Consider the following 19,354-nt stretch of genomic DNA (forward strand, 5'->3'; position numbering starts at 1 on the left):
CAGTTTCATTGGTCACTTCTTACTGGTCCATCCAAAAGCATTTCTTTTGGTACTTTAGTGATGTCAGTGCATTCCTTTAAAACTACTCTAGGTTCGCCGGCGCCGCGGCTCACTAGGCTAATCCTCCGCCTAGCGGCGCCGGCACACCGGGTTCTAGTCCCGGTCGGGGCGCCGGATTCTGTCCCGGTTGCCCCTCTTCCAGGCCAGCCCTCTGCTGTGGCCAGGGAGTGCAGTGGAGGATGGCCCAGGTGCTTGGGCCCTGCACCCCATGGGAGACCAGGAAAAGCACCTGGCTCCTGGCTCCTGCCATCGGATCAGCGCGGTGCGCCGGCCGCAGCGCGCCGGCCGCGGCGGCCATTGGAGGGTGAACCAACGGCAAAGGAAGACCTTTCTCTCTGTCTCTCTCTCTCACTGTCCACTCTGCCTGTCAAAAAATAAAAAAAATAAAAAAAAAATAAAAAAAATAAAAAAAACTACTCTAGGTTCTCCAATTGTACAGACAAAGGAAATATATACAGTTGGACCTCTGTGGCTTCCACATTTGTGGATTCAGCCAACTATTGTTAGAAAATATTTGGAAAAGAATTGCAACTCTACTGAATATGTATAGACTTTTTATCTTGTAGTTATCCCTAAACAACATGTGTAACTACTATTTACATAGCATTTGCATTATATTTGTTATTATAAGTAATCTAGAGATGATTTAGTTTATAGGAGGATGCACATAGGTTATACACAAATACTACATCATTTTATATAAGAGACTTGAGCATCCACAGACTTTGGTGTCCCCATAAATCCTGAGGGAAGACTGTGTGTCTCTTTTTGTCTGTCCATCTGCCTGCCTGTCTGTCTGTCTGTATCTATCAATGGCAAACTTCTGAGCTCAGCTTTCCCTCATGGCTATACATTTTTCTTTAATGCTCTGAATGGTTAATGTACATGTGAAACTTCCCCAATATTGAGTTCATTATATTCTGCAACAAGAAACAAACTGTAGAGTTTCACTCATTCATTGAAATAGTGTTTGACCATAACGGCTGTGCACGTACAAGATGCTCAGTAATACTTACTGACCAACTGAAGTCCTGTGAATGTTGAACTGAACAGGTGCTCTTTCTTGCTTCTTAAATAATAGTTGTTTCACACCTTTGACACTGATGCTGTCTTTAAGACTTGTGCAGTGGATTTGGCTTTCAGTTCATTATCTGTTCCACAGTTACTGATTTCACCCCTAATACAGACTTATACTGGTGATACACTTTGGGGATTAGCATTTTGCAGACTTGGGTGCAGTGAGGAAGCTCTTGTCACCTGGCCTGGTTTCTACTGCACCCCAGGCAAGACTTACCAGCTGTCTTCCCTTTCTATTTCCACACATGTCCAGTCCTTTTGAGTGGGTGATGTGGCTCTCCGTCCTTTCTACTCAGTGAGCACCCTCGTATTTCTCCTTCACCTTATTTCATCACCACAAAATCCTTCCGTTCCTGCTCGGCTTCTTTGTGTGTACAGTCTTTCTCTGCCACCTCACCACTCGGAGCAACTTCTCTCTGACCCTGCCCAGGTCACAGCCCTCATTGTGGAGACCTGTCTTTATGCTGGAGATACACTGTTTTCATAAAACCACAACCAACAAGTTTCTGCTTAGAACCTGGTCTGTTGGAGCAGTTCCAGCACTTGGGTTGAGCTTGCTCAGCCAGCCTGCCCTGGCCAGCACTCCCTCAGCAGCTCGTCTCCAGACTCCTGTTCTCCACGTGTAGCCTACCAGGACATGTGTCAGTCTCTGGGAACATGTGTCACTCTTGGAACTGCAGGACTCCTTGTTTAGCGGAGCATTGAGTCAGATCTCATTTCTCTCTTTCTCTCTCTCTCTCACCAGTACCCAGCTTAGATCCTGGCACAGCAGAGGCACTCGAGATAGGTTTTTAGATGAAATCAAATGACCTACATCTGCATTTGCTTTTCTTCCAGAGGCAAACCACTTGTCATTTCCACTGAAGCCCTTTATTCTTAGAAGTTCTTTTCCACTTTGCCAAAGTCATTTTGACTGCAGCTGGATACAAATGTATCAGCACTACCCTCAGCCCAGTGCAGGCTTGCTGACTCTAGTAATTCTATGGGTCACTTTTCCTACCTTCTTCACAGGACGCTGCACTGTGTTGGCCCACAGTGAGGCATTGCTTCTGTGGCTAGATTCTCACATGCAGGGAGCAGTGGTTCAGTCTCCTTTCCTTCACCATGCCATCTGAGAAAGTTGACTGATTTGCCTTCTGAGCATGTATTTGGGACAATAGACTCAGTGTTGTTGGGCCAGTGTGGTGGTGATTCCCAAAACAGAACCTAGATATGACAAGGCTCTGCAAAGGGTAGAGATCCATACAAAGGTGAGGTGTTTTTATTAGGAGGATGATAGCTTTACAATCATCTTTCATTACACTATGATTCTGTAAAACTAATATAAATTTGGACCCTTTAGATTGAAAGAGGAAACGTGGACGGGACAGAGCGAATGATCCTGGTGCACCACCTTTCTCACCCGTGGGGAATCGCAGTCTATGAGTCCTTCCTTTACTATGCTGATGAGCAATATGAGGTCATTGAAAGAGTAGACAAGTCCTCGGGGGCCAACAAAGTGGTCCTGAGAGATAATGTTCCTAATCTGAGAGGCCTTCGAGTTTATCACAGACGCAGTAAGTATCTGCTGTGGAAACACACTCATGGATCTATCGTGCAATTTCACTCATCTACACACTTTTATCTGTTGGCTCACATCTGTAGTCCCAAATGGAAGTTACCCAAAATATTTTGAAAAATAATAACCACACCTTAGGCATGGTTAAGTGTCAAAGGCTAAAAATTAATAAACAAAGCATAACAGCTTAAAAGCTGTTAACCTAGCAGGTATGCTTTGTTAGTAATTTTTATAATGAATTACTTGATGACCTGATTTTAAAAATTGAGTTGGAGGCAGGGTCAAACGTTACAAACTATTTTGATTTCTTTTAGATACCACCGAGTCCTCAAACGGCTGTAGCAACAACGTGAATGCCTGTCAGCAGATTTGCCTGCCTGTGCCAGGAGGACTGTTTTCCTGTGCCTGTGCCACTGGATTTAAACTCAATCCCGATCATCGGACCTGCTCTCTATATAACTCTTTCATTGTTGTTTCAATGCTGTCTGCAATTAGAGGCTTTAGCGTGGAATTGTCAGATCATTCTGAAGCTATGGTGCCTGTGGCCGGCCAAGGTATGCCAGCTCCAGTTTAAGTATGCGATGACTCCATCTGGTGCCATGGAAACATTTCTTCCTGTTTGAATACAGCACATGACAAAGCTCATCTTTCTCTGTCAACAAACTGTTTCAGATTAGAGCCAGTTGAGAGCAGTTCTCAACTTCTGTGTGTATCCGACTCACTTTTAGGAGTTCTTAAATCACAGAGTTTGGTCCTGTTCCCAGATTCTCTGATTTTGGGAGTCTGGTATAGGGTTAGAGAATCTGCATTCCTAGAAAGTTCCTAGGACATGAGATACTGCTGCATCATGGAACACACAGAGAACCACAGACCTAGAGCAATGTGGAATACAGCAGGAGCTTGTAAGAAGTGTTACGATTTAGTGTTTAGATTAACTGTGCCCCATTTCTTTTTTTTTTTTTTTTTTTTGGACAGGCAGAGTTAGACAGTGAGAGAGAGAGACAGAGAGAAAGGTCTTCCTTCTTTTGGTTCACCCCCCAAATGGCTGCTACGGCCGGCGTGCTGCGTCGATCCGAAGCCAGGAGCCCGGTGCTTCCTCCTGGTCTCCTATGCAGGTGCAGGGCCCAAGCACTTGGGCCATCCTCCACTGCCTTCCCGGGCTACAGCAGAGAGCTGGACTGGAAGAGGAGCAACCAGGACAGAATCCGGCGCTCCAACAGGGACTAGAACCCCGGGGTGCTGGCGCCGCAGGCGGAGGATTAGCCAAGTGAGCTGTGGTGCAGGCCCCCATTTCTTTTCTTTTTAAAAGATTTATTTATTTGAAAGGGATAGAAAGATAGACAGAGAAAGACAGGGACAGGGAGAGGAAGAGGGAAAGGGAGAGATATTTTTTATCCACTGGTTCATTCCTCAAATACCTGCAACGGGGACTGGGCCAAGATGAAGTCAAGAGCCAGCAACTCCATCCCGGTGTCCCATGTGGCTGGCAGGAACTCAGGTACTTGAGTTGTCATCTGCTGCTTCCAGGCACATTAGCAGGGAGCTGGACTGGAGCATAGTAGCATTCTGATATGAGATGTGGATGTCCTAAGAAGCAGCTTAACCTACTGCACCACAATGCCCTCCTAAGTGCCCTATTTCTGTTAATGGAAATTTAAGGAGGAGGCTGTGGAGTACATTATATAGTAATGAATAAATAAATCACAGAAGTGATTTATTAGCTGTATTTGGTGAATTGAAGCAAGAGGGCACAATATTAGTCTTTCCTTAATAACCATATTTTTGCAATACTTTATATTTGTGTACTGTGATTATATAAAATAACATGCCTCCAAAGTGAACCAAGGTTTTAGGTTGTGTTGCCACAAGAGGAACTAGAAGTTTATTAACATCACAAGGAGTATGTCACAGGTTAAAGATACAAATAGAGGGTAGAAGGGAAAGGAAAAAGGACAAAGGAAATGAAGCAATGGGAGAGATGGTCAGAGAGATAGAAATACGTCTGGTGGTTGGTCTACAGCCACACCACCCTGAACACGTCCAAGCTCATCTGATCTGGGAAGCTAAGTGGGGTCAGGCCTGGTTAGTGCTTGGATGGGAGAAATAAGTCTTGTGAAAGGAGTCCAAGAGCTCCTTTAGCAACCATTGATGATCCTTGTCTTCAATGATTATTTAATAGGGGATTGCAAAACAGTGATTTTCTTATTCTGTCATTCTTTTATATAGATAGTATTCTCCTAGAAAGGGAAAACTCCCCCCAACCAAGTTTATCTTTTAAAAAATTATTGTAAATTCAACGATTTTATTTTTTAAATTCACTGTGTTATAATAAACTACCATAATTCTTCATTTGATATTCCAACTATTCATTTTGGCCAGAGAGAGCCTCTTCAAGTGACTACTCGAATGGTGTTGATGTGGCTCTATTTGTGTTTGAGTACTTCCTTGCTTCTTGTGACATTAAGATATTCCAGGTTCACTTCATGCCTTCCCCTGGACAAACCTATCTTTAGTCATTTTTCCTGGAGCCTGAGCTCCTTATAAGGGAGATGATATTTAGAAACCAAGATTTGCCTTAATAATATGTGTGCTCATTGCAATTGGGAAGCAAATAGTTTCATCTTGTACTAGAGAGTTGGTTAAAGCAGGGAGTTGGGGGATGAGGGTTTGAGGAGAAAGGCAGATATTTGAAAGTTCTCGGGTAGAGCATTGTTTAACTACATTTTCTCAAATATTCCAGGTCGAAATGCATTGCATGTGGATGTTGATATGTCCTCTGGCTTTATTTACTGGTGCGATTTTAGCAGCTCCGTGAGATCTTACAATGCAATCCGTAGGATCAAACCAGATGGGTCTTCTTTTGCAAGCATCATTACAAATGGGATAGGAGCAAATGGAGTCCGGGGTATTGCGGTGGATTGGGTAGCAGGTATGTAATTCATGTAGTGATTTCTGTGCTTGCATCTTGATCATCTTATTTTATGTCAGAACGTTTAGCCTAACTACATGTGCTGAAGATTTGTTTTCTAGCCCATTATTATTTCTTCTGTAAAATTATTGAGATCATTTAAAGTAAATTGAATTGTGCATTTAGATCAACTTATGAATGTGCTAAATACATGATAATGTATTTCTTTTGACAGATTCATAGCAGATTGGTTATATAATTTTCTTAGTGTAATTAAAACTGTAGACAAAAATGGCTGTAAATATTAAATCCTGTGTATTTGTTTTTTCACACTTAGATTCAAATCTAATTTCTGAACTAGAAATGTCTAAATTTTCAAAGAGAAGGAGCTATTACAGTATAGTTGATGTCATAACATGGCATTCACTTATTTTGAAGCTGAGCAATTTTAGTTGCCAAATTCTTAATTTCTTCTTCTTGTTAATGTAAAAAAAATCATTTTGACCAGTAAGTACTTTCTCCATTAGTAGCTGTATTAAAGTACCTGACCCACAATTACATTAACTTAGTTGCATTGATTCATGTACTTCCCACCTTTTTTTAAACTTTATTTATTTTTTGACAGGCAGAATGGACAGTGAGAGAGACAGAGAGAAAGGTCTTCCTTTTCCATTGGTTCACCCCCCAATGGCTGCTGCGGCTGGCGCGCTGCAGCTGGCGCACTGCGCTGATCTGAAGCCAGGAGCCAGGTGCTTCTCCTGGTTTCCCATGTGGGTGCAGGGCCCAAGGACCTGGGCCATCCTCCACTGCACTCCCGGGCCACAGCAGAGAGCTGGACAGGAAGAGGAGCAACCGGGACAGAATCTGTCACCCCGACCGGCACTAGAACTCGGTGTGCCGGCGCTGCAGGCGGAAGATTAGCCTAGTGAGCCGTGGCGCTGGCCCTTCCCACCTATTTTTAACTATATACTGGGAAACAAATGTATTATAATTTTTAGAATATGATATAATTCTAACATAAGTATATATCATTATGTACTATCAAGCTTAGTAAATAGGCATCACCTAGAAATATTAACAAATTATAAAAATCTAGGTACCATAATAGATTTTATTTTAAATATAAAATATAGTACTATGGTTAAATAAAGCCTTAATTGAGTTTTTAAATCCCAATCCTAATTAGAAGTTTACTATTTCTGAGGGTATAGATAAACAGAGTCAACAGCTAAACTGATAAAACAGGGTCAAATACAACCCATTGCTTATTTTTGTAAATGAATTTTATTGTAACACAGATATCTCCATTCATTTACATATTGCTTTGTAGATGCTTTCATATTATAGTGGCAGAGCTCGTAATTATGAGAGAAACAACATGTTCTGCAATGCCCAAAATATTTACTATCTGGCCCTTTACAGGAAAAGTTTGGCAACCCTGAATTAAAGAATTGGAGATCAATACACACATACATGAATTTTCCTGAAACATTTTTGAAGTACCCTTGCTTGTGTGTGTGTGTGTGTGTGTGTGAAGTAGAGATAATGAAAACAGTATTTTAGTGACAGATTTCATATTGGCTTGTTTTTTCTTGAGGTGTTTTGAGTCAGATATAGAACAAAATATGTTGGTATTGATAACCACATAGATCCTTCAACAATAGACTTTCAGGTACATGAAATCAATAACTTGGGATCACTCTATTTGTTTTACTATATAACACTCTGTATATCCACACCATTCCTACTTTTTTGTGATAAAAGGATTCTTTTTTTTCTTTTTTTTTATTTAGTAAATATAAATTTCTAAAGTACAGTTTATGGATTACAATGGCTCCCCCCCCATTATTTCCCTCTCACTCACACCCCTCCCATCTCCCACTCCCTCTCCCATTCCATTCACATCAAGATTCATTTTCAATTATCTTTATATACAGAAGATCGATTTAGTATATATTAGGTAAAGATTTCATCAGTTTGCACCCACACAGAAACACAAAGTGTAAAATACTGTTTCAGTACTAGTTATAGCATTATTTCACATTGGACAACACATTAAGGACAGATCCCACATGAGAAGTAAGTACACAGTGACTCCTGTTGTTGACTTAACAATTTGACACTCTTGTTTATGGAGTCAGTAATCTCCCTAGGCTCTAGTCATGAGTTGCCTAGGCTATGGAAACCTTTTGAGTTCTTTTTAAATTTATTTTTAATTAGTTTTTACTGATTCGGTGTAGCTTATAGATTCAATTCTAAAAACATTCTGATATTCTCTTTCTCCCTCCCTCCCAACTACTCCCCATTTCTTTCTTCCTTTCTTTTCCATTGGCTGTATGTACGTGGATTAATTTCTGGGCTCTCTATTCTGTTTCATTGCTCTCTGTGTTGGTTTTTATGCTGGTATCATGCTGGTTTTTTTTTTTTTTTTATTTTTGACAGGCAGAGTGGACAGTGAGAGAGAGAGACAGAGAGAAAGGTCTTCCTTTGCCGTTGGTTCACCCTCCAATGGCCGCCGCTGCAGCCGGCGCACCGCGCTGATCCGATGGCAGGAGCCAGGATCCAGGTGCTTTTCCTGGTCTCCCATGGGGTGCAGGGCCCAAGCACCTGGGCCATCCTCCACTGCACTCCCTGGCCATAGCAGAGGGCTGGCCTGGAAGAGGGGCAACCGGGACAGAATCCGGCGCCCCAACCGGGACTAGAACCCGGTGTGCCAGCGCCGCAAGGTGGAGGATTAGCCTATTGAGCCACGGCGCCGGCTCTTCATGCTGGTTTTTTAAAAAGATTTATTTATTTGAAAGACAGAGTTACAGAGGCAGAGAGAGACGTCTTCCATTCACTGGTTCACTCCCCAGATGGCCGCAAGAGCTGGAGCTGCTGAAGCTAGGAGCCACGAGCCTCCTCCAGTTTTCCCATGCAGGTCAAGGGCCCAAGGACCTGGGCAATCCTCTAGTGTCTTCCCAGACCATAGAAGAGAGCAGGATTGGAAGTGGAGCAGCCGGAATTTGAACTGGCACCCACATTTTTTGTGTCCTTGATGATTTCTTTCATCAGTGTTTGATAATTTTCATTGTAGAGATATTTCACTTATGTGGTTAAATCTATTCCTAAATATTTGGTTTTCTGTGGTTATTGTGAATGGGATTTCTTTCTTGATTTCTCTTTCTGTGAGTTCATCATTAGCATACAGAAAGCTACCTTATGTTTATTTTGTAACCTACAACTTTACTGAATCTGTTTATCAATTCTAACAGTTTTTTGGTGAGTGTTTAGGTTTTTTCATGTAGATCATCATGTCATCTGCAAACATGGATAATTTGACTTCTTCTTTTCCAATTTTGTGCCATTTCTTCTATCTAATTGCTTTTGCTAAAACTTCCAGTACTATATTGAATAAGAGTGGTGAAAGTGGACATCTTTGTATTGTTCTAGATCTGAGGGGAAATGCTTTCAGCTTTTCCCACCATGTGTGATCTTGGCTGTTGGTTTGTAATATATAGCCTTTATAATTTTGAGGAATGTTCTTTCTATGCCTACTTTGTGGAGGGTTTTTTTTTTTAATCATGAAGGGGTTTTGAATCTTATCAAACGCTTTCTCTACATCTATTGAGATGACCATATCATTTTTGTTCTTCATTCTATTGATGTAATTTATGATGTTTATTGATTTGTGAATGTTGAACCACCCTTGTATTTCTGGGATAAATCCCAGTTGATCACGATGTGTGATCTTTTGGTTTTGGATTCAATTTGCTAGTATTTCGTTGAGAATCTTTGCATCTGTGATCACTCAGGATATAGGTCAGTCTGTAGATTTCTTTTCGTATTGTGTCTTTGTTTGGTTTTGATATCAAAGTAATGCTTGTCTCATAAAATGATTTTGGCAGAGTTCTATCCTGTTCAATATTTTGGAATGGTTTGAAGAATATTGGAGTTACTTCCTCTTTGAATGTTTTATAGAATTCAGTGGTAAAACCATTAAGACCTGACATTTCCTTGATGGAAGACTTTGATTTTTTTTTTTTTTTTGACAGGCAGAGTGGACAGTGAGAGAGAGACAGAGAGAAAGGTCTTCCTTTGCCGTTGGTTCACCCTCCAATGGCCTCTGCGGCCGGCGCACTGTGGCCGGCGCACCGCGCCTATCTGAAGGCAGGAGCCAGGTGCTTCTCCTGGTCTCCCATGGGGTGCAGGGCCCAAGCACTTGGGCCATCCTCCACTGCACTCCCTGGCCACAGCAGAGAGCTGGCCTGGAAGACGGGCAACCGGGACAGAATCCGGCCAATGGAAGACTTTTGATTACTGTTTCAATCTCATTGCTTGTATGGATATGTTTAGTTGTCTGTATGTTCTTGATTTAATCATGGTTAGGTTAAATGAGTCCAGGAATTTATCCATTTCTTTGGGGTTTTCCAATTAGTTGCATAGAGTTCTTCATAGTTGCTTATTATGAACCATTGTATCTCAGTGGTGTAGGCTGTAATGTATCCTTTTTCATCTCTAATTTTACTTATTTGAGTTTTCTCTCTTTTTTTCTTTGTTACTCTTGCTAGAGGCTTATCTATTTTGTTTATCTTCTCAAAAAAAGCAACTTTTTGTTTTGTTGATTTTTTATATTGCTTTTAGTTTCAATTTCATTTGTTTCTACCCTGATCCTTATTATTTCTCCTCTCCTGCTGATTTTAGATTTGGTTTGTTCTTGTTTTTCTAAGTCTTCAAGATGCATCATTAGATCTTTAATCTGAGACATTTCTCTCTCTTTTTTTAAATGTAAGCACTTAATGCTATAAACTTCCCTCTTAATACTGCTTTTGCTGCTATGTCCTACAGGTTTTGATATAGCATTTCTTTTATTCTAGAGTTTACATTGTACTCTAATATCCAAAGAGAAATGGACTTTGGATTGGTGGCTTTTAGAAAATCTATGGGATGAGAACACCTCTATTAGAAAAATTGAAAAGGCCGGCGCCACGGCTCAATAGGCTAATCCTCCGCCTTTGGTGCTGGCACACCAGGTTCTAGTCCCGGTCGGGGCTCCGGATTCTGTCCCGGTTGCCCCTCTTCCAGGCCAGCTCTCTGCTGTGGCCAGGGAGTGCAGTGGAGAATGGCCCAAGTGCTTGGGCCCTGCACCCCATGGGAGACCAGGAGAAGCACCTGGCTCCTGCCTTCGGATCAGTGCGGTGCGCCAGCCACAGCGCACTGGCCGCAAAGGCCATTGGAGGGTGAACCAACAGTAAAGGAAGACCTTTCTCTCTCTCTCTCTCTCTCTCACTGTCCACTCTGCCTGTCAAAAAAAAAAAAAAAAAAAAAAAAAAGATTGAAAAAAGACCTCCTATTCATGTTAAGCACAAAGTGCATTTGGTAATATCTGTGACAACTAGAGATGCTCTGGCACTCCCTCTATGGTACTGTCTTCATGTTAGAGTAGAGACTGTATCATGATAATGTGTGCAGACATTCAGTGCTTCAGGCAGAAGAGGAAAAACATTCTGGAAAACACATATTTCAGTAATAGTGAGTTTACTATGAATTGTAATCTGTTTTAGAAAATGAACATAGGTGCATTCTCTCTAAATCTGAAGAAACATTGTCATTAGTTCCTTAGAGTTAATATTTATTTTTCTAAACTGAGGCATTTATTTCTACCAATATGAAAAGAAAAAATGTACTGATCTCTGACTCACTTATAAGAGGTCTTCAAAAAGTTCATAGAAAATGCATAATATGAAAAAGCTATACATGGATTTCATTTTTTTTTTGCAACAAGATAAACTTCTTTTAGTTCCATGTTTTTCATAAACCTTTTGGCGTACCCATGTATTTTGTTCTGAATTTAAAGGATATCCCCTTTCTTCTTCTTGCTTTTCCACTCATCAGTATGCTCTTTCACTTTCCTGTAGGAAATCTTTATTTCACCAATGCCTTTGTGTCTGAAACACTCATAGAAGTTCTTCGGATCAATACCACCTATCGCCGTGTTCTCCTTAAAGTCACAGTGGATATGCCTCGGCATATAGTTGTAGACCCCAAGAACAGATACCTCTTCTGGGCTGACTATGGACAGAAACCAAAGATTGAACGTTCTCTTCTTGACTGTACCAATCGAACTGTGCTTGTATCAGATGGCATTGTCACACCACGGGGCTTGGCAGTGGACCGTAGCAATGGCTATATTTATTGGGTTGATGATTCTTTAGATATCATAGCAAGGATCCATCCTAATGGTGGCGGATCAGAAGTGGTTCGTTACGGCAGTCGTTACCCAACTCCCTATGGCATCACTGTTTTTCAAAATTCTATCATATGGGTAGATAGGAATTTGAAAAAAGTCTTCCAAGCTAGCAAGGAACCAGCAAACACAGAGCCTCCAACAGTGATAAGAGACAATATCAACTGGCTAAGAGATGTGACCATCTTTGATGAGACTGTCCAGCCCCGGTCGCCATCAGAAGTCAACAACAACCCTTGCTTGGAGAATAATGGTGGGTGCTCCCATCTTTGCTTCGCTTTGCCTGGTTCGAACACTCCAAAATGTGGCTGTGCCTTTGGAACTTTGGAAAGTGATGGCAAGAACTGTGCAATTTCAACAGAAAATTTCCTCATCTTTGCCTTGGATAATTCCTTGAGAAGTTTACATTTGGACCCTGAAAATCACAGCCCACCTTTCCAAGCAATAGATGTGGAAAGAAATGCCATAGCTGTGGACTATGACAACATAAATAATAGAATCTACCTCACACAACAAGTAGTCTCTGGACCTGGCCAGATTTCCTATGTCAGCTTGTATTCAGGGAACCATTCTCCAACTGTCATTGCTTCAGGTAAGTGACCCCAGGTTCACACACAAATGATGGTATGTTTCTTATGCATATTAAGACTCTAACATCTTTGTGTGTGTGTTTGCTGGTGCTCGTCCAGATATAGGGACCCCTGATGGTATTGCCTTTGACTGGATCAACAGGAGAATTTACTACAGTGACTTCTCCAACCAGACGATTAATTCCATGGCTGAAGATGGATCCAAGCGCACCCTAATAGCCCGTGTTTCAAAACCAAGAGCAATTGTGTTAGATCCCTGCCGAGGGTATGCTATGATCTTCTTTATTGCATTTCTATCTGCTTATTTATGGAGTAAGTCCTGAAATATTTTATGTCCAGAGGCAGCCAGCATATTATTGACTTATATATGATTCATTGCTTGGAAATCCCATTGAGTGATTTTAACTGGGAAAGAGGGTGTGGTGAGTAATTCCTTTTGATGATAAAAAGATGCTAAGTAATCAGTGTTCTGACTGGGCAAATCCATTTAGAGCAAGTTTTGTGGGTAGGAATGTAGTAGAGTTTCTTTTGCCATATTAGTGTCAACTAGCAATTAAAGAGTGCTGCCATTTGTTTAAGTAAAAAGGACTGTGAAGTTCCTTATGATGAATTACTTATGATTCCTTTTGGATGACTAGGTACATGTATTGGACTGACTGGGGTACGAATGCCAAAATCGAGAGAGCCACACTGGGAGGAAACTTCCGGGTACCCATTGTGAATACTAGCCTGGTTTGGCCCAATGGACTCACTCTGGACTATGAGACGGACCTTCTCTACTGGGCGGATGCTAGCCTGTATGTGTCTTTTGTTACTCATGTGGGTGTTGCTAAGAAGAGCTCCTTCCTCCACTTACAAAGAAGAGGGATTTGCATAATTTGATGAAAATATAACATGCCAGAGAGATGTTGCCAAATGTAGAATCACAGTATTAGGAACTATGTATTCTAGCTTATTGACTATATATGTGAAACTTTAACTGTATCTTGAGATTGAATAATTATGAACTAAAAAAATTTAAAGATGCATTGCTAATACACCTGTGTTTTCAACTGTAATTAGAAATATAATTGCTCAATTTATAGTCAACAGACTGTAGGCAACTAGTATAAAATGTGAATCACTTCAATTGTTTCTAGATATGGAGAGAGAGGGAGGGAGAGAGAGACAAAGAGAAAGAGAAATCGATTTTCTATCTGCTGGTTCACTCCCCAGATGGCTGCAATGACTGGGTCTGTTCCTGGCTGAATAAGGAACATGGAGCTCCATCTCGGTCTCCCACATGGATGTCAGGGGCCTAAGTTCCTGGGCCATCCTCTGCTGCCTTCCCTGGTACATTAGCGGGGAGCTAGATCAGCAGCGGAGCAGCTGAGACTCAAAGTGGTGCTCTAATATGGAGTGTTGGCATTGCAGATGGCAGCTTAGCTCACTGTTCCGTAATGTTGGCCCTCAAATTTTTAAAACATTCCTATTTATTAGAGAGACAAGGCTCCACCATCTGCTAGTTTACTCCGCAAATGCCTGCAATGGTTGGGTCTGAGTTGGGCCGAAACTGGATCCAGGAGTTCAATTCCCAGGACCAACTACTGAGTCATCGCTGCTGCTTCCCAGGGTGTGCATTAACAGGAAGCTAGAATCAGGAGCCAGAATTGGGAATCAAGTCCAGGTACTCTGATATGGGACATAGGTACTCTAGCCCATGTCTTCAATGTTAGGATAAATGCCTGCATTATGAATAACTTTTAAGTGCATATTAATACTGATTTTTTCCCCCTGGGCTTTAGTATTTAGTATCTTTCTAAAATATTTATCTTTAATCTTTGACTTTTGAGCATCTTCTCAAACAGACTTTTCTTCTCTAGCAAGCTTCTTCTCAGCAAATCTCATAATTTTTGCCTTATACATTTCTGTCAATACGAACTTTGTATGTAACTTCTCTGAAACCCCCAAATGCCTAACAATGCAGTCATCCTAAAGCAATAGTTGAAAGGATGAAATTATTTCATTTATTGTGGCTGGTGTCTACATGTCAGTCATCTCTTCTTGCTGACTTCTTGATGATTTGGTCTTTGTGATGCCAAGTACCTAGCATCCTGATATTTTCTTCACTTTCTCATTTGAAACCAAGCAGCAGTGTTTTGTCATCCTAAATTGGATCATTCTAGGTCAACACCTCAAAATAAGCAGTAAATATCAAATTGAAAAGGTTGTATTGATATTTGAAAGTCAACAATTTTGGTAGGTCCTTGTTTGATAAGCACATAAGACTTCTTATCAATAGAAGATACATCCTAACTACTAAGTGCCCCACTTGGAAAGAAAGATGGAGGCTTGGGGCCAGTGCTGTGTGGTAGGCCAAGCCTCTGCCTGTGGTGCCGGCATCCTGTATGGGCACCAGTTCATGTCCCTGCTGCTCCTCTTCTGATCCAGCTCCCTGCCTGTGGCCCAAGAGCAGTGGAAGATGGCCCAAGTGCTTGACCCTTCATTCACATAGGAGACCTAGAAGAAGCTCCTGGCACCTGACTTCAAATCGGCCCAGCTCCAGCCATTGCAGCCATCTGGGGAGTGAACCAGTGGCTGTAAGACCTCTCTCTCTCTCAAATACATAAATAAAATCTTAGAGAGAGAGAGAGAGAGAGAGAGAAAGGGAGGGAGGGAGGAAAGATGGAAGGAAGGAAGGAAGGCAGGCAGGAAGGAAGGAAGATGGAGGCTTGTTTGAAACAGTATTTAGGCCCAGAAGTTAGGCTTCCAGTTGAGAAAATTAATTCTTTGTGGATTTCAGCATTTTTTCCCCGACTTTATTTTAGGCGGAAGATTGAACGCAGCACTCTAACAGGCACAGAACGGGAAGTCATTGTCAACACAGCCTTTCATGCTTTTGGCCTAACTGTCTATGATCAATATATTTACTGGACTGACTTATACACACAAAAAATTTACCGGGCTAACAAATATGATGGGTCAGATCAGATTGCGATGACCACGAATTTGCCCATGCGACCTAAGGGTATTTGCACTGTTGTGAAACACCAGCAGCGGCAGTGTAGCAATCCCTGTGATCAGTTTAATGGGGGCTGCAGCCATATCTGTGTACCAGGTAAGACTTTGCTTATGAAGATTCAAATGTGTAGAATACTTATAATAGCCATTGCTAAAGGAGGTCCAAAGAATATTCATCCCTAACAGGAGAAAAAAATCCAAATTGAAGTCCAGTAACTATTGTTGTCCAGTATACTATTGCTTTGCAAATTTTTCTGAAAAGACAGAATCATGCAGGTTGCAGATGAGAGGCAGCTGTTTCAAGAGTAGGATGCATTGGCACATTTATTAGAAACTGCTAGTTGTTTTTCTTGTGATAGACAAATGATTGAGAATATAGTTGAAAGGTGATGGGCACACTTTCCATGGCTTGTCTTATAGAGCATTTAATGTAGAAGCTGTTTCAAGTTTGTCCTGTAGGAGATTTAACATGGATGCTTGTTACATCAGTCTTTTCCTTCTTTTGGCCTTACCTGTCTTCAGGTCCAAATGGTGCTGAGTGCCAGTGTCCGCATGAGGGTCAGTGGTATCTGGCCAACAATAATAAGCACTGCATCGTGGACAGTGGTTCCCGGTGTGTTGCATCCCAGTTCACCTGCCTCAATGGGCGCTGCATCTCTGAGCAGTGGAAATGCGATAACGACAATGACTGTGGGGACAACAGCGATGAGCTGCAGAGCGTCTGTGGTAAGTTGGACTCTGGGCACTTTTGTTAGGAGCAAACGGCATCTTTGTACCAAGTGTCTGCTACAGAATCCTGCTATGTGTGAATGGCACAAAACATATACTCAGATCATCTAGATTGTATTTTTGTTCCATCACCTCTGTAGTGGGTAAGACTCAAAGCACTGGATTGAGATCCTGGCTGTGCCACTGACAATCTCTGTACCCCTGAGGAAGTTATTTAACCTCTCTGAACCTCAGACATCTCATCTGTACCACGGAGCTGTCACTAGGATTCTTGTGAAAAGTGAGAAACCACAGAGAATACTTGGCATAGAGTGTGGTACATGCTAAGCCCATTTTCTCATACTCTGATATAGTTAGTATTTTATGAATTTTCCTAGCAGGAAGGTCATTAATGCAATAATTTTGTGGAAATGACACCTAGGTCTTGGATGTGAATAGAATGACAAAGGCACAGTGGACTTTCTCGGGGATTTCTGAGGTTGGTTATCTTTTTCTAAGAGACCATGTGCATGCAGGTTTGGAATTTTTATTTTCCCCAAATAAACTGTATTTTCTTTTTTAAATTTATTTAATGAGCATAAATTTCCAAAGTACAGCTTATGGACCACAATAGCCTCCCCCCCCACCCCGTGTCTTCCCTCCCATCCACAACGCTCCCCTCTCCCACTCCCTCTCCCCTTCCCCTTCACATCACAATTAATTTTCAATTATCTTTATATACATAAGATCAATTTAGCGTATATTAAGTAAAGATTACCACATTTTGCTCCCACACAGAAACATAAAGTGTAAAATACTATTTGAGTACTAGTTATAGCATTAATTAAACACCTAAGAGTAATTGTGTATTAATTACAGAGCTCAACCAATAGTTTTCAGTAGAATATAAAATGCATCTTTTGCATTGTTGTGGCTTCCCCCGACCTCCCTCCCTCCCATGGCCCTCCCCTCACCCACTTCCTCTCCCCTCCCCCCACTTCATCACGTTTCATTTTCGGTTACCTTCATATACCGAAGATCAATTTAGTATATACTAAGCAGGGATTTCAACAGGTTGCACTCACACAACCGAACCAGGTATAGGGTATTGTTCGACTAGTAGTGTTGATAAACTGTATTTTCAAAGCTTTCTGTGACTGAGAAACACTTTTAAACTGAGATAGTAATATCTCAGTTAGATAGAAATATGGAGGGACTGATTTTTGCCTAAAATACTTCATTTGCTTCAAAAGGGTGTATAACATATTTTGCTTAATTTAGCTGATCTAAAGCGTTGTCTCACTCTGCATGCAGTCTGATTGGCAGCCGTTTTTGCCTAGGAAGGTAAACTCAAAGTGTTCATTTTGTTTCATTGTATCTTTATAGAAATAAGGGTAATGCTTTAATCAAGAGGGTTTTGTTTTCCTCGATTCTCCCCCTGCTTCTAGCATTTCACACCTGCCCGCCAACAGCCTTCACCTGTGCCAACGGGCGCTGTGTCCAGTACCATTACCGCTGTGATTACTACAATGACTGTGGTGACAACAGTGATGAGGAAGGGTGCCTGTTCAGGAACTGTAACAGCACCACGGAGTTTACTTGCAGTAATGGAAGGTGCATACCTCAAAGCTTTGTCTGTGATGGCAGAAACAACTGCTATGATAATGACACTTCAGATGAGAGAAATTGCCGTAAGTTTATCTTCCATATTTTCTATGACCTTGGTTTTGATGTCTTAGATTACAAGAGATTAAATTTTTGCATAAAAGTGTTTAAAAAACTACTGATTTTTCTAACATAAATTTCCTTTTTTTTTTTTTTTAAGATTTATTTTATTTGAAAGTCAGAGTTACACAGAGAGAGGAGAGGCAGAGAGAGAGAGGTCTTCCATCCATTGGTTCACTCCCCAATTGGCCACAACAGCCGGAGCTGCGCAGATCTGAAGCCAGGAGCCAAGAGCTTCTTCAGGGTCTCCCATGTGGGTGCAGGGGCCCAAGGACTTGGGCCATCTTCTACTGCTTTCGCAGGCCATAGCAGAGAGCTGGATCGGAAGTGGAGCAGCCAGGTCTTGAACTGGAGCCCACATGGTATGCCAGCACTGCAGGCAGCAGCAGCTTTACCCGCTACGCCACAGCACCGGCCCAATTTTTTTTAATATGTTATACTAAATAATTTTAAAAATAGCTCTAGTATTTGAATTCTTCACTTAAATTGATGGATCCATACAACCATTGAAGAGTTTAACTTTGAATATTTTGTCCATGGTTGCATACTTGCTGGACTAAAATTTTGGATTGTTTTAAGTCTTTGCCAGTAGTTTCTGACAAAAATATCTGCGGTAAATGCATGCTGGTTAATGCTTGTTGTGCACAAAACTAAATAGGGCAATATTGACTAAAATGGTATCTCTTTCATTTTTATTATAAATAGCTTTCTGAATTATTGTTTTATAAAACTTCTGAGATTTTGACATTTTTAAAAATTAATTTATTTATTTGAAAGTCAGAGTTTTATATAGAGAGAGATGGAGAAAGAGCTTCCATCTGGTGGTTTATTCCCCAGATGGCCACAATGGCTAGGGCTGGGCCAGACTGAAGTCTGGAGCCAGGAACTTCATTCAGTCTCTCATGTGGGTGGCAGAGGCCCAATCATTTAGACCATCTTCTGCTGCTTTTCCCAGGACATTAGCAGGGAGCTGGATTGCAAGTGGAACAGCCAGGACACAAACCATCTCCCCTATGGGATGCAGCTGGCGGCCTTATTTGCTACACCATAATGGTGGCCCCTGTACCTTAGCTTCTTGGGAAAACAAAAGAGCATAGTTTGAGTTCAAGCATGGTATTTTCAGTTTGGATATATCTACCTGTTCTGCTGCTTTTGGAGTTAGAGTTACATGTAATATTATTTGAATCTGCTATATACAAAAATGTTTCTTATGGAAAATTTAAAAAATATATTAAAGTAGGAAGAATAGTATAACATACTCCTCACCTAGCTCCAGCAATTATCAGTCCATGCCAATCTTATTTCATCTATCTCCTGTCAGTTACTTTTTTCCCCAGTATTTTAAGAACACTCCTAGACATGCATTTTATGAAAAAAGACATTTTGAAAGTCAGCTACCATGTCACTGCAGTGCTTAGCAAAGTCAGCAATACTTCTATAGCTTAGAGTCCTTAGTCCTTCTTCACATTTTGTCACTTGTCCTCAAAATGCCTTTTTACTGT

The 19,354-nt window shown here is 41.3% G+C and overlaps 1 protein-coding gene across 6 annotated transcripts in view; it reads left to right on the forward strand.

The window, feature by feature from the left end:
• LRP2 (LDL receptor related protein 2) overlaps nt 1-19,354 on the forward strand; it is a 302,615-nt gene that overhangs the window by 203,840 nt on the left and 79,421 nt on the right. For all 6 annotated transcript variants that reach the window (XM_051849416.2, XM_051849415.2, XM_051849414.2 and 3 more), the window contains 9 exons: nt 2,480-2,693; nt 3,010-3,249; nt 5,436-5,624; nt 11,501-12,421; nt 12,519-12,684; nt 13,058-13,216; nt 15,227-15,516; nt 15,942-16,145; nt 17,576-17,818. In XM_051849416.2, coding sequence (XP_051705376.2) covers nt 2,480-2,693; nt 3,010-3,249; nt 5,436-5,624; nt 11,501-12,421; nt 12,519-12,684; nt 13,058-13,216; nt 15,227-15,516; nt 15,942-16,145; nt 17,576-17,818 — 2,626 coding nt within the window. The remainder of the gene's footprint in view (nt 1-2,479; nt 2,694-3,009; nt 3,250-5,435; nt 5,625-11,500; nt 12,422-12,518; nt 12,685-13,057; nt 13,217-15,226; nt 15,517-15,941; nt 16,146-17,575; nt 17,819-19,354) is intronic.

Source organism: Oryctolagus cuniculus, chromosome 3, assembly GCF_964237555.1.
Source record: "Oryctolagus cuniculus chromosome 3, mOryCun1.1, whole genome shotgun sequence".
NCBI lineage: Eukaryota > Metazoa > Chordata > Mammalia > Lagomorpha > Leporidae > Oryctolagus > Oryctolagus cuniculus.